This window comes from Mesoplodon mirus, assembly GCF_964341445.2.
Source record: "Mesoplodon mirus genome assembly, chromosome: 15".
Taxonomy (NCBI): domain Eukaryota; kingdom Metazoa; phylum Chordata; class Mammalia; order Artiodactyla; family Ziphiidae; genus Mesoplodon; species Mesoplodon mirus.
In genome coordinates this window covers 12,440,740-12,453,368 of record NC_138991.1, presented here as the reverse complement: position 1 = coordinate 12,453,368, position 12,629 = coordinate 12,440,740, and the positions used below count along the sequence as shown (strand labels likewise).

The following is a 12,629-nucleotide window of genomic DNA, read 5'->3' as shown; positions in this document are numbered from 1 at the left end:
ATGTGACAGCAAACAGCTTTATGCCTTGGTTTTTCCCTTTAGTTTTCTTACGTGTTACCAAATGCTTAGACACTGGACATCACCAAAGCCTCGTTTCTAGGAAACAGGTGTATGTCATATTTCATTGTCACCACATGCACACACTTGCCCCTTCTAATTCCACGTCTCCCTTCTCCCACTCTACTTTTTCCCTAGCATGTAGCAGAAAGTATAATTTCCTTATTATCCTAGCTAGGATGTAAGTACCATGAGAGTAAGGATCTTTTTTTTTTTTTTTTTGGCCATACGCGGGCCTCTCACTGTTGTGGCCTCTCCCGTTGCGGAGCACAGGCTCCGGACGCGAAGGCCCAGCGGCCATGGCTCACGGGCGCAGCCGCTCCGCGGCATATGGGATCTTCCCGGACCAGGGCACAAACCCGTGTCCCCTGCATCAGCAGGCGGACTCTCAACCACTGCGCCACCAGGGAAGCCCGAGAGTTAGGATCTTTGACTGACTGATTCATTTTTATTTTTTTAATTGAAGTATAACTGACTTACCACCTGATATTAGTTTCAGGTGTACACCATAGTGATTTGATATTTTTAGAGGTGACAAACTGTACACAGTTATCACAATATTATTGACTGTGTATCCTGTGCTGTGCATTACATCCCTGTGACTTATTTATCTTATAAGTGGTAGTTTGTACCTCTTAATCTCCTTCACCTATTTTGCCCCATACCCCACCCCCCTCCTCTCTAGCAGCCACCAGTCTGTTCTCTGTATCTGTGAGTCTATTTCTGTTTTGTTATATTTGTCCATTTGTTTTTTATATTCCACATATAAGTGAAAACATAGAGGATTTGTCTTTTTCTGACTTATTTCACTTAGCATAATACGCTGTAGGTCCATCCATGTTGTCACGAATGGCAAGATTTCCTTCTTTTTTATGGACTAAAGGACTCCTAGCCGAGTCACGCCCCTTCTAAGGAGCCTTCCTGGAAGCCTGTGCCATCCCCGTTACTTAGGCTTGCCCCTCATTGGCTAAAACTGGGTCACATGGCCACCCTTTCTACTAGGAAGGCCAGGAAACGTAGGCACAGCCCCTTCCGAAACAGAAATAGAGCTCTCTGAGGAAGAAGGATCTGAGTTAAGTAACTGGCAGTGCCTGCCTCAGGGGTTGTTGTCTAGCTGGCTAGGGAGGGGGTGGCAGCAAGGGTTTCTCCAGTCTGAACCTAGTCAAGGTGTCCATCTTATTTTACCTGGGGACAGAGTCTGTGAAACAGGTAGGGTGTGTTACCTAATCAGTAACGGCCAGGTGGTGGCCTCTGGACTTCCCCGCAAACCAGTGTTTTTTAAGTGTACTCTGAACTTTGCAAGGATTTGACTTGATTTGGTTGTCCCACATTTTCACAGCAGGCTTGAAACTGAAACACAGCAGCCTTCTTGGTGGTCATTACACCGTCCAGGAAGGCCTCTTCTGAGTCCTGCAGGCGGTCATGTCAGCAGGGGAAGCGGCCCAGGGTTCCTGTGTGGAGTCCTGCTGCTTCTGGGCCTCTAGTGGGATTCCTCAGCAACAGCTCCCTCTGCAGGAACCTTCCATGGGAGTCTGGACTTCCTGACTCCCCACCCCTTCCTAGCCTGAGACTATTTTAATTTTGAATGGGTGCTGGTACAGATCCAGCCTGTCAAGGAAGATAGGTTAAACACTCTGATCCCTCAAAAAAAATGGTGATCCTGATGCTGTTTAAATGGAAAAACGGCAGTGAAGGAAAGGGGAGATCCACGTTGAAATGGAAATTTTACTTTTCTCTGTAGGAGTGAAAGATAGTGAAGGCTTTAGCTAACTGAAAGTGCTTTCAACATGGCTGGTTGGGAAATTTCAATATGGACTTAGTCTCCAGGGCCAGGCAGATGGCAGAAACGAGAAAGCTTCTATCACCAGGGCATCGTGAATGTCTTAACGCAATTACGCTCTACATATAAAACACACAGGCCCAAGAAAAAGGAACGTTTGAGCGCTCTTCTTTTCAGGCACCATCTTAAACGCTTTACGTGTTTTATCTTATCCAGTTCTCACAAACCCTGTGAGGTATGTGCTGTTGTAATCATCCTTGTTCACTGCTGAGGAAACCAAGGCTCGGGGCAGTTACTTAACTTAAGTTCCCACATCGGGAAGTGGTAGAGCGGGATCTGAACCAGGCATACTGGCTCCAGAGCCCTCACTCTTTTTTTTTTTGCGGTACGCGGGCCTCTCACTGTTGTGGCCTCTCCAGTTGCGGAGCACAGGCTCCGGACGCGCAGGCTCAGCGGCCATGGCTCACGGGCCCAGCCGCTCCACGGCATGTGGGATCTTCCCAGACCGGGGCACGACCCCGTGTCCCCTGCATTGGCAGGCGGACTCTCAACCACTGCGCCACCAGGGAAGCCCCAGAGCCCTCACTCTTATTAATCACCGTGTTGAGGAACATTTTCTCTCTGAGGTTCTTAAAACACCCTACCCCGTCAGTCTCCCATTTTTACCACTCTTGTCAGAGACATGCTGCTAAGCATGTGTCCCTTTCCTACACTCTGTGCTTGACCTCAGTGGACGATGGACAGTTGGGAGTGGCATGGGATGAGACAGAAGGACATCTGCAGAGTTCATGCCCTGGCTGAAGGGGACAGCTACTCCTGGTTCTAGCCGGTTGGGGCCAGTGTTACCAGGTATTCTTTTTTTTTTTTTTTTTTTTAAATAGAAGCGAGATCTGGATTTTTATGACATGTCTCCCAGTCTTTAAATGTTCACAGGTAATTCAGAAGTTTTAGAAAGCAGTGCATAGACACAGCAAAGGAAACAATCAACAGAGTGAAAATGCAACCTATGGATTGGGAGAAAATATTTGCGAACTATATATCTGATAAGGGGTTAACATCCAAAATATCTAAGAAATTCATACAAGAGTAAAAAACCACAAATAACCCCATTGAAAAATGGGTAAAGGACCTGAATAGACATTTCTCAGAAGAAGACATACAAATGGTCAGGAGACATTTAAGAAGGTGCTCAACTTCACTAATAACCAGGAAAATAGAAATCAAAAGTATGATGAGATACCACCTCATGTCTGTTAGAATGACTTTCATCAGAAAGAGTTGGAGGGGATGTAGAGAAAAGGGAACGCTTGTACCCTGTTGGTGGGAATGTAAGTTGGTACAGCTGTTACAAAAAAGTGTGGAGGAAAAAAAGAACAGTATGGAGGTTCCTCAAAAAATTAGAAATAGAAATACTTTATGATCCAGCAATTCTGTTTCTGAGTATGTAGAAATGAAATGAAATCAGGAAATGAAATCAGGATCTTGAAGAGATAATCTACACTCCCATGTTCATTGCAGCATTATTCATGATAACCAAGATATGGAAACAGCGTAAGTGCCCATCAACAGATGAATGGAAAAAGAGATGTGGTTATATACATACAGTGAAATATCATTCAGCCTTAAAAAAGGATATCCTGCCAGTTGTAACAACATGGATGGACCTGGAGGGCATTATGCTAAGTGAAAGAAGCCAGTCACAAAAAAGACAAATACTGCATGATTCCATTTATATGAGGTGTACCTAGAGTAGTCAGATTCATAGAGATAGTGTAGAAAGGTGGCTGGAGAAATGGGGAGATGTTTGTTGGGGGTACGAAGTTTCAGTTATGCAAGATAGATAATTTCTGGAGATCTAATGTACACCTGTGTGACCAGAGTTAACAGTACTGTGCTATACACTTGAAATTTGCTGAGTGTAGATCTTAAGTGTTTTCATCAGAAAAAAAAAAAAGGAAAAAAATAAGGTAACTATGTGAGGTGATGAATATGTTAATTGGCTTGTTTGTAGTGTTTATTTCTCAATGTATGCATATATCAAATCATCAAGTCATACACCTTAGATAGATATAATTCTTGTCACTTATAGCTCACTAAAGTTTGGGGGCGGGGGGAAGCAGGATGTAGGCTAAACAGTGCGTATCTGCAGACCAGATGTACCCGGCAGCCACCACTTCCCAGACTCTGATTTAACTCATCAAGCCTGCAGCTCCTCTGATGAAATGTGTGCGTCAGGCTGATATTTCTTGGGTGTTGAATGTGTACAAGGGACTAACAGATTAGAAACTGTCATCATAATTCTGTTAAATCATAGCATAAGAGAATGTTGGAACTAGAAAGGAACTTGGAAATATCTAGCCACTTGTTGACCAAATCATGGTGTAGATGAGATCTTAGACGGCTCATAGGTGAATGGTTTTTATTTTAATAGTTGTACATTTATTTTAACACGCATTCAGAAAGTATGATTAGCGTATGAAGCCTGTGCTTTTGTGAATATTAGTTACTATTTAAGGTGAGTTAAAGAGCACTGTTAAATATGTATGTAAATATGTATGTAATAAATACAATACCATAAGTGGTGCACGAAAATGGCAAAAATTGTGAGGGTTGTGTGAGAATGACTGAAGTGTGAGTAACACTGATCCAGACTAAATCATCTTATTTAGATGAAAAAACAGGTTTAGAAGATTTTGCCTGTGGCTGCGGACTTTTCTAACTTCCATCCAAGTTCTTTTTTTGCCCTCTAAGAAGAGCATATAACATCAGTATTTTCCACATAAATTTACTTACCCATTTAAATAATTATGATGGTTTTATTTGTCAGTTAGCCCTCAGTAAAGCTGAGGGGTGGAGAATAAATAAATAGTTATGGTGAGTACCAACTGAAAAAAAAATGCACAGTTGAGAATAAAAGTTGAGAATTATGTTTTATTGGCGGACAAACCTGAGGACTTAAGCCAGGACACAGCCTCTCTGCGGGCCTGCTCCGAAGAGGTCAGGGAGGAGCCAGCGGGTAGAGGAGTTTTTGCAACAAAGACCAGGTAGTCAGAACTTCAAAATATTACTGTTAATTCAAGAAAACCAGATGTCTCAAGTTAATGAATTGAGTACTTTTCTGTGTATGGGAAGATGCAAGAGCCTGGGCGCATTGAAGTCATTCCTTTGATGTGCACCTTAACTATCTGGGGCCAGTGTCCTGTGCTTTCCCATCCTGAGTCCCCTCAGGTGCACCCTTTGGAGGTGGCTGCAGTGGCTGAGGGCGTGGTGTCATTTGTCTCCATCCTGAGTTCCCCCAGGGCTTACCGTAGGGGGCGGCTGTTGGCTGCAACATCCTTTGTTTACTGATATGATATGTGGGGCAGCATTTTTCTTTCACATGAGTTAAGTGCTCAATGGAAATGAAAATACTGGGTGCTGCTTCTGCAGGATCTAGTGGACCAAGCCCAGAACTCATAAAAATAGTGGCCTGATTGAAAATCCTCGTTAAGGAAGAATTTAAAGGGTGATTTTGGTTTTGTTTATTTAACATGATGGCCTTTTTGTCAGTGATGTTTTATAAATCAGTAATATTTACTTCCAAAGGTCTAGTCAAGTGCTGTTTACTAGTTCTCCCAGAACTAGTTTTCTACAAAAACAACTGGTACCAAACCTCTTCCACTTAAACAGTTAACATTTTATAGAATAATTCAATTTAAAATTTAGTAAATCCTCAACTGTCACATTAGAAATCTCACGCTAAGTTCTGGGTTTACAGTGTGGAAAAACGAAGCAGCAGAAGGCATGTCATTTACCAGGGCTCTGTGGTACATGAGGTGAAGGGACAAGATGAAGCTCCTTCTTGTGTTCTGCCAGGAACCATAGCTGGATACAGTCCAGCTCCTGCCTCCAAGCCGGGGTGGTAGAGAGGGCCCTGGGCCAGCAGCTGTGACTCAGGAAGGAAGAATGTATAAGACAACGAGGTCTTAGTGTTCCACAGAGGGAAAACCGAATCATAGCAGATGCTGCCTATGAGTTTCCAGATTTCCTGGGACACAGTCAGATTTGGCTTTGGAGAGAGCTTATTTGTACCCTTGCCTTCCGACTGTGACTCTTCATCTCCTTCTCCACCTTTCTTAGTTTTCCCTGGAAATGCCCACACGTATGTGTTTGCGTTTGTGTATTTGGTGTATGTGTAGGGACGGAAGATGGAGCTCAGGAAGTGGTGAAGGAGATCTTAGAAGATGTGGTCACGTCTGCAGTTAAAGGTAAGAACCAAGACCCCAGCCTTTCCTCCTACTCGTTCCTTCATAGACGTCCCCAGCCAGGTATTTTAGTGCCCACCCCCAGTAAACTCATGGAAGCTGTCTGCCCCTGTCTGCCCAACATTTATATGGAATTCAGAAATTACTTGTCGTTAGTGATTGGTGTTCTCACTCGGGTTGGGTTCAAGAAGCACAGTCCGACAGTGTTAAGAGTTGGGTGCTCCACATGGAGATGCAGAGGGCCACTCCTGTATACAGCCAGGTTTTTCCAGAAGTGGGCAGGGAGCCCTGAGGTGGTGAATTTTCCTGGCTAGCCATTGATGTATCCAGGGGACCGTACCCACGTCAGCAGGTATCAGATGCACAGGGAGGCTTCGTTCATTTTGTTAGACTTCATTCTTAACTCCCTCAGTTTTTGGTGTAGTTTCAGTGGAATTAACCTTGTATAGCTCAGAATGACTATCAGATGATTTTTCCTTTGTTTTTACCCAAAATCTCAGGTCAGTGGTTATGTGCTGAATACTCAGCTCCAGTGCCAATAAACCATTAATGGATTGAGAACTCAATAAATTAGTGGGTTGCAATCAGCGTTTTCTAAATGGAAGAGAATAAAATGAAAATAGATGCAAGCTGAATGTGACTCATATAGTAATGTTAAGCATTGTTTCATGAAACATGTTTCAGTGATTTATTTTTGTGCACACGTGTATACTGGGTCATGACTGTTAAAATGTATTTCTTAGTGAGGATCATGGTCAAAGAAGTTTGACCCACTGCTCTAAGCCCTATCCTTTTATTAATTTAGGGTACCACCAAGCTATATTCATAGATTTCATTATTTGTTTAACTTTTTATAGAAATGTCTTTAAAATAAAATAATTTTATTTCATACCTTTAGATTTTTTTTTTCTGGGGCCAGTGCAAGAAGTCCTCACGTAATGAACACTTATCTGTCTCGTTCACTGCTATATCCCCCAGCCCCTAGCACAGAGCTTGGCACATAATAGACACCTGATGAATATTTGTTGAATGAATATATGCTTCAAAAACCATTATGGACGATTATGCTTATTAAGTTGTTCGGTGTCCCTTAAATATATGATCCACATGGTAAATTCCTCATAGAGTTCAGCTGTTCTGCTAATCATCAGATACGCTTTCTTTCATTAAATGATGGAATCTATTTAATTCTTTGTCTTTTCCTTTTCCACATGGCTGCCAGGAAGCTCAGGTCTACATTTTTTTTTTTCCTGTGACTGAGGTTTTCTATCATAACTATCAAACTCTTTTCATTTATGTAACTCTTGTTCTCTAACCCCTGTATTAGTAGCCTTTTTAAAAAAGAAAATCTGTGCTTTTTATGTTTAGCTGGTTCTAATCTTCTTTGGAAGTAGGTAGGGGTGGGCAGGACTGCTGTATTGGACAATTCTGGAGGCACCACTGACCTGGGCCACAATGTGAAGGAAGCCACCTGGGAGTGGGGCTGTGGGTAATAGACACATATAGCCAGAGCAGGGCAGTGGCTCAGGGAAAGGGAGAAAGCAGTAGCTGGAAGGTTATGTGAATAACTTCTTCTTGGTGTGAGGCCACCTTTTAGGGTAAGTACTAACTTGGTAATGACTTTTGCATTGTATTTTAAGAAGCAGCACAAAAGCATGGTCTGACAGAGCCTGAGAGGGTCCTGGGTGAACTGGAGCGCCAGGAACATGCCACGCCCCCAGCAGCTGACGAAAACTCACAGACCAATGGGATAGCAGACGACAGGCAGTCCTTGTCTTCGGCAGATAATCTGGTACGTTGGTGATCTTCCTATCAGGCTTGTTTTGGTTTTTACTTTTTTAGAAGATGCAGAATTAAATCTCTTATCGGAAGAAGCGAGTGAAAACCAACAAGCCCTGTTCAATTCTTTAGTCACACCATCCTGGCCTGATAGTCTTTGTGTTAATAGGTTCCATTCTTGGAACATGCTAATGTTGGTGGTATATAATAGGGTTGTTAAACCGTATTTATTCAGACTTTTAAAAACTTATGTTTCCTGCCCTTTTTCTTTTATCTTAAAATGGTGTACATTCGTTATAGAAAAATAATACAGAGAAGGAAAATAAGGAAATAGAAGTCATCCATAATCTTCTAACCCAGAGATAACATTTGTTAACATTCTACTTATACTCTAGATTTTTCTCTCCCTCCCATGTTTTTTACCGCTTAAATGTAGTAACACAATGTACATGCTGTTTTGTAACCTGCTTTTTAAATTTGAGGTGTATTATGAACATCCTTTCAGGGCCCCCCTAAGTGTGTCTGCTACATTATTATTATTTTTTTAGGTAGCTTTGTTGTTCTCTTGAAAACAGTATATATAAACATTCAAAACAGGAAGAAATGATATTAACATCCCACCTGAACCCACTCTCTCGCTGTACCTTTTCACCAATGTTTCTCAACCTTTTAAATGATCTCTCTCTCTCTCTCACACACTCACACTCTCACACACACACACACACACACACACGGGAGCCTTTTTATGTATTTTTCCCATTCATCACCCTGTTTCATGAAATTTTAAAGCTATTGGTAAACTAGATACCTGTTTATGTACTGTAGGTATATCTGTGCTTTATATATAAAAAGAATGATTTTTTTCCACACCCATTGCCCCCGCCTCCAACCAGTTTTTGCCCCTGTCTTAGTCTGTATAGGCTGCTCTAACAGAATACTATTTACTGGGTGACTTGTAAACAACAGAAATGTGTTTCTCACAGTTCTGGAAACTGGGAAGTCCAAGATCAAGGTACCAGCAGTTTCAGTGTCTGGCGAGAGTCTGTTTCCTGGCTCACAGATAACTGTCTTTTTACTCTGTCCTTCTGGCAGAAGGGGCGAGGGAGCTCTCTGGGGCCTCTTTAATAAGGACATTAATCCCATCCATGAGAGCTCCACCCTCATGACCTAATCACCTCTCGAAGGCCCCACCTCCAAACACCGTCACATTAGGATTAGGTTTCAACATGTGAATTTTGGGGTGGAGTGGAGGGCACAGACATCCAGTCTATAGCAGTCCCCTTGGGGTTATATCATCCCCATTAAGAATGCACTTATAAAAAAAAATGCACTTATATAGGGATGTACTTAAATCCACACTAGGTATTTGTGTGTTATGTACTAGGCTGCAACTTTGTTCACTCAACACTGTTCTATGGACATCTTTTTACATCAGTAGTACATATATGTCTAACTAATGTTTTTAATGACCATGTGAGATTTTATCATGGATTACCATAATGTAACAGTTCCCTATTAGGTTTTTGGGTTATTTTCAGTTTAATCACAGGAGACAGTTCTACAGTGAACATCCTTGTAGATAGATCTTATGCCCATCCTTAATTATTTATGATAAATTCATACAAGTGGTATTGTTGGGTCAAGAGTTGGGAGCTTTAAGGCTTTTGTTCCTCAACATCAAATTAGGCGGCCAGGAGGGCAGTGGTCGAATTTCTGCCCACTTGGAGGCTCTCAGCACTCATTTTCCCATTCCCTCATTAAAACTGAGCAGTAGCATTCATTCAAATCTTTGCTGGTCTGATGGAAGATCCTGCCTTAATAATTAGTAGTAAGGTTATTTTGGTTTACCTGTTATTTGCATTTCTTGGTGAATTGTTTACTCATGCTTTCTGCCTGTTTTTCATTTGGGAGTAGGGTTTCCATATTTCCTGAATGAATTATGAGAACTTTTTGTATGTTGAGGATTTAATCCTTGTCGTATGTTGCAAACATTTATTTAAAAAAATTTTTAATGTAGCTTACTTTTTTAGTTAAAGAAGTTTATTTTAAAACAAAGACCTGTCATTTTTCCCCCATTTATCCTGCAATAATATTCTTAGAAATACCTTTTTTACCCAAGCTAATATAAATAATTACCTATATTTGTTTTGGGTTCTTTTATGGTTTAACCTTTGCTCGTTTATCATTTTAAACCACCCACACCCACTTTTTGAAGGACAAGGAACAATTTTTAGAATTGCTGTAATGACTCCCCCATAAGCTCCTGTTTTGACATATTGTTTCCTCCTCCACATCCCTCACTTCCCCATTGAATAAATACTGGGTGGGCCAAAAGGTTCGTTCAGTTTTTTCCATAAGATGGCTCTAGTAGCACTTAGTCGTCTTTAACTTCATTTGAAACAGGTTTGTTAAAATTGTACGTGACAGCTGTCATATCAGCAGACATTTAAAAAAAAAGACATCAAAATTGGTGAATTTTTGTGTAGCCATTTTAATATTGAAGATGGAAGAAAAAAGCAACATTTTCATGCTTTATTATTTCAAGAAAGGTAAAAACGCAGCTGAAATGCATAAAAAGATTTGTGCAGTGTATGGAGAAGGTGCTGTGACTGATCAAACGTGTCAAAAGTGGTTTGCAAAGTTTTGTGCTGGAGATTTCTTGCTGGACGATGCTCCAAGGTTGGGTAGACCAGTTGAAGTTGATAATGATCAAATCGAAACAATAATTGACAACAATCAACGTTATACCACGCAAGAGATAGCTGACATACTCAAAATACCCAAATCAAGCATTGAAAATCATTTGCACCAGCTTGATTATGTTCATCGGTTTGATGTTTGGGTTCCACATAAGTTAAGGGGAAAAAAAATGTTTTGACCGTATTTCTGCGTGCGATTCTCTACTGAAACGTAATGAAACCATTCCTATTTTAAAACAAATTGTGATGGGCAATGAAAAGGGGATACTGTACAGTAATGTGGAACAGAAGAGATTGTGGGGCAAATGAAATGAACCACCACCAACCACACCAAAGGCCGGTCTTCATCCAAAGAAGGTGATGTTGTGTATATGGTGGGATTGGAAGGGAGTCCTCTATTATGAGCTCCTTCCAGAAAACCAGATGATTAATTCCAACAAGTACTGCTCCTGATTAGACCAACTGAAAGCGGCTGTCAAGAAAAAACATCCAGAATTAGTCAACAGAAAACGTAATCTTCCATCAGGATAACCCAAGACTGCATGTTTCTTTGATGACCAGGCAAAAACTGTTATAGCTTGGCTGGGAAGTTCTGATTCATCCACCGTATTCACTAGACATTGCTCCTTTGGATTTCCATTTATTTCGGTCTTTACAAAATTCTCTTAATGGAAAAAATTTCAATTCCCTGGAAGACTGTAAAAGGTACCTGGAACAGTTCTTTGCTCAAAAAGATAAAAAGTTTTGGGAAGATGGAATTATGAAGTTGTCTGAAAAATGGCAGAGGGTAGTGGAACAAAAGGGTGAATACGTTGTTCAATAAAGTTCTTGGTGAAAATGAAAAATGTGTCTTTTATTTTTACTTAAAAAAACGAAGGCACTTTTTGGCCCACCCAATAATTTAAATTTTCATGAGATAATTACATTTCTTATTTTTGAAGAGTTACCCTTTGGTTTGGACCCTTTGATTTTTCTCATCTTTGTTCTAATCTTAGGAATCAGATGCACAAGGACATCCAGTGGCCGCCAGGTTCTCGCACATTCTGCAGAAGGACGCCTTCCTGGTGTTTCGCTCCCTGTGCAAGCTGTCCATGAAACCCCTGGGCGAAGGTCCCCCAGATCCAAAGTGAGCGGACAGCAGTTCTTGGCCGTCTATAACCCAAATGACCCAGGAGGATCTTGGGGGCTCCAAGAAACCCCAGGGCCTTGTCCCCTGGTTGGTGTAAATTCAAGAATTTACAGGATGGTTTTACAACTTTTTCAGACTCATGCAGGTCCCCTAGTCCTTTCATCATGAATTGTCTCTGTGTTCCCACCAACCATGATTATCGTGCCCAATTTTCCTTTCCTTGGTTTACATGCTAAAAATAATCATTATATTGAACATTCATCTTCTTTTTACTGACTAATGAATTAATTCAATCTCCTGATCTGGGGGTCCACCATCAGGATGCATACAAACCTCAATTTCTTACCCTGATTGGAAACTTCTTCTTTGTGCATACAGATTTAAGCCCCAGATTCAACTCAGAGAAGCCAAACCTTTAAAGTCAAGGATGTACCACAAGGATGGTAGTGCTGTGGAGTGTCAAAGCAGAAGTTCTGGAGCCACAGGGAGCTGTGTTCAGCCCTGGCTTACTTGAGTCCAACTTCATGGCCGTATGAGCTACTAAACCTCATCTGAAAAATGGGAATACGGAAAATCACCTCACAGGATCAATGATATGAAATGATAGAATGACATCCCAAGCACAGGGCCTAGTACTTTATGAGAGTTTTTAGTTACTATTATTATCATTATTATTAGTCGCTAATAATAATCCTCACTCTTCTGTTAAGAATATGGTGACCGTTAGGGAAAAGACTCATGAAAGTGTCCCATTCTTACCATCCATCCCTTGTGGGCCGGGATGGGGAGCATGAGGCAGATGGATGAAGAGCACTGTTCTCCTTGTCCCTAAAGGTAGAGCGGGACAGACGTTTTCGTCTCACGTGATGGACGTGAAGTAATTGGTTCTATTAGATTAGTTGCAGAACCAGCTTTCCAGAGTCTGTGTGCACTTACTTTGC

General features: G+C 41.4%; 1 protein-coding gene across 1 annotated transcript in view; it reads left to right on the top strand.

Annotated features, from left to right (window-relative positions):
- The window catches only part of ARFGEF2 (ARF guanine nucleotide exchange factor 2), a 100,876-nt gene that overhangs the window by 30,573 nt on the left and 57,674 nt on the right, over window positions 1-12,629 (top strand). Inside the window, exons 7-9 of the mRNA XM_082600589.1 lie at window positions 6,016-6,084; window positions 7,722-7,873; window positions 11,555-11,685. Coding sequence (XP_082456715.1) covers window positions 6,016-6,084; window positions 7,722-7,873; window positions 11,555-11,685 — 352 coding nt within the window. The remainder of the gene's footprint in view (window positions 1-6,015; window positions 6,085-7,721; window positions 7,874-11,554; window positions 11,686-12,629) is intronic.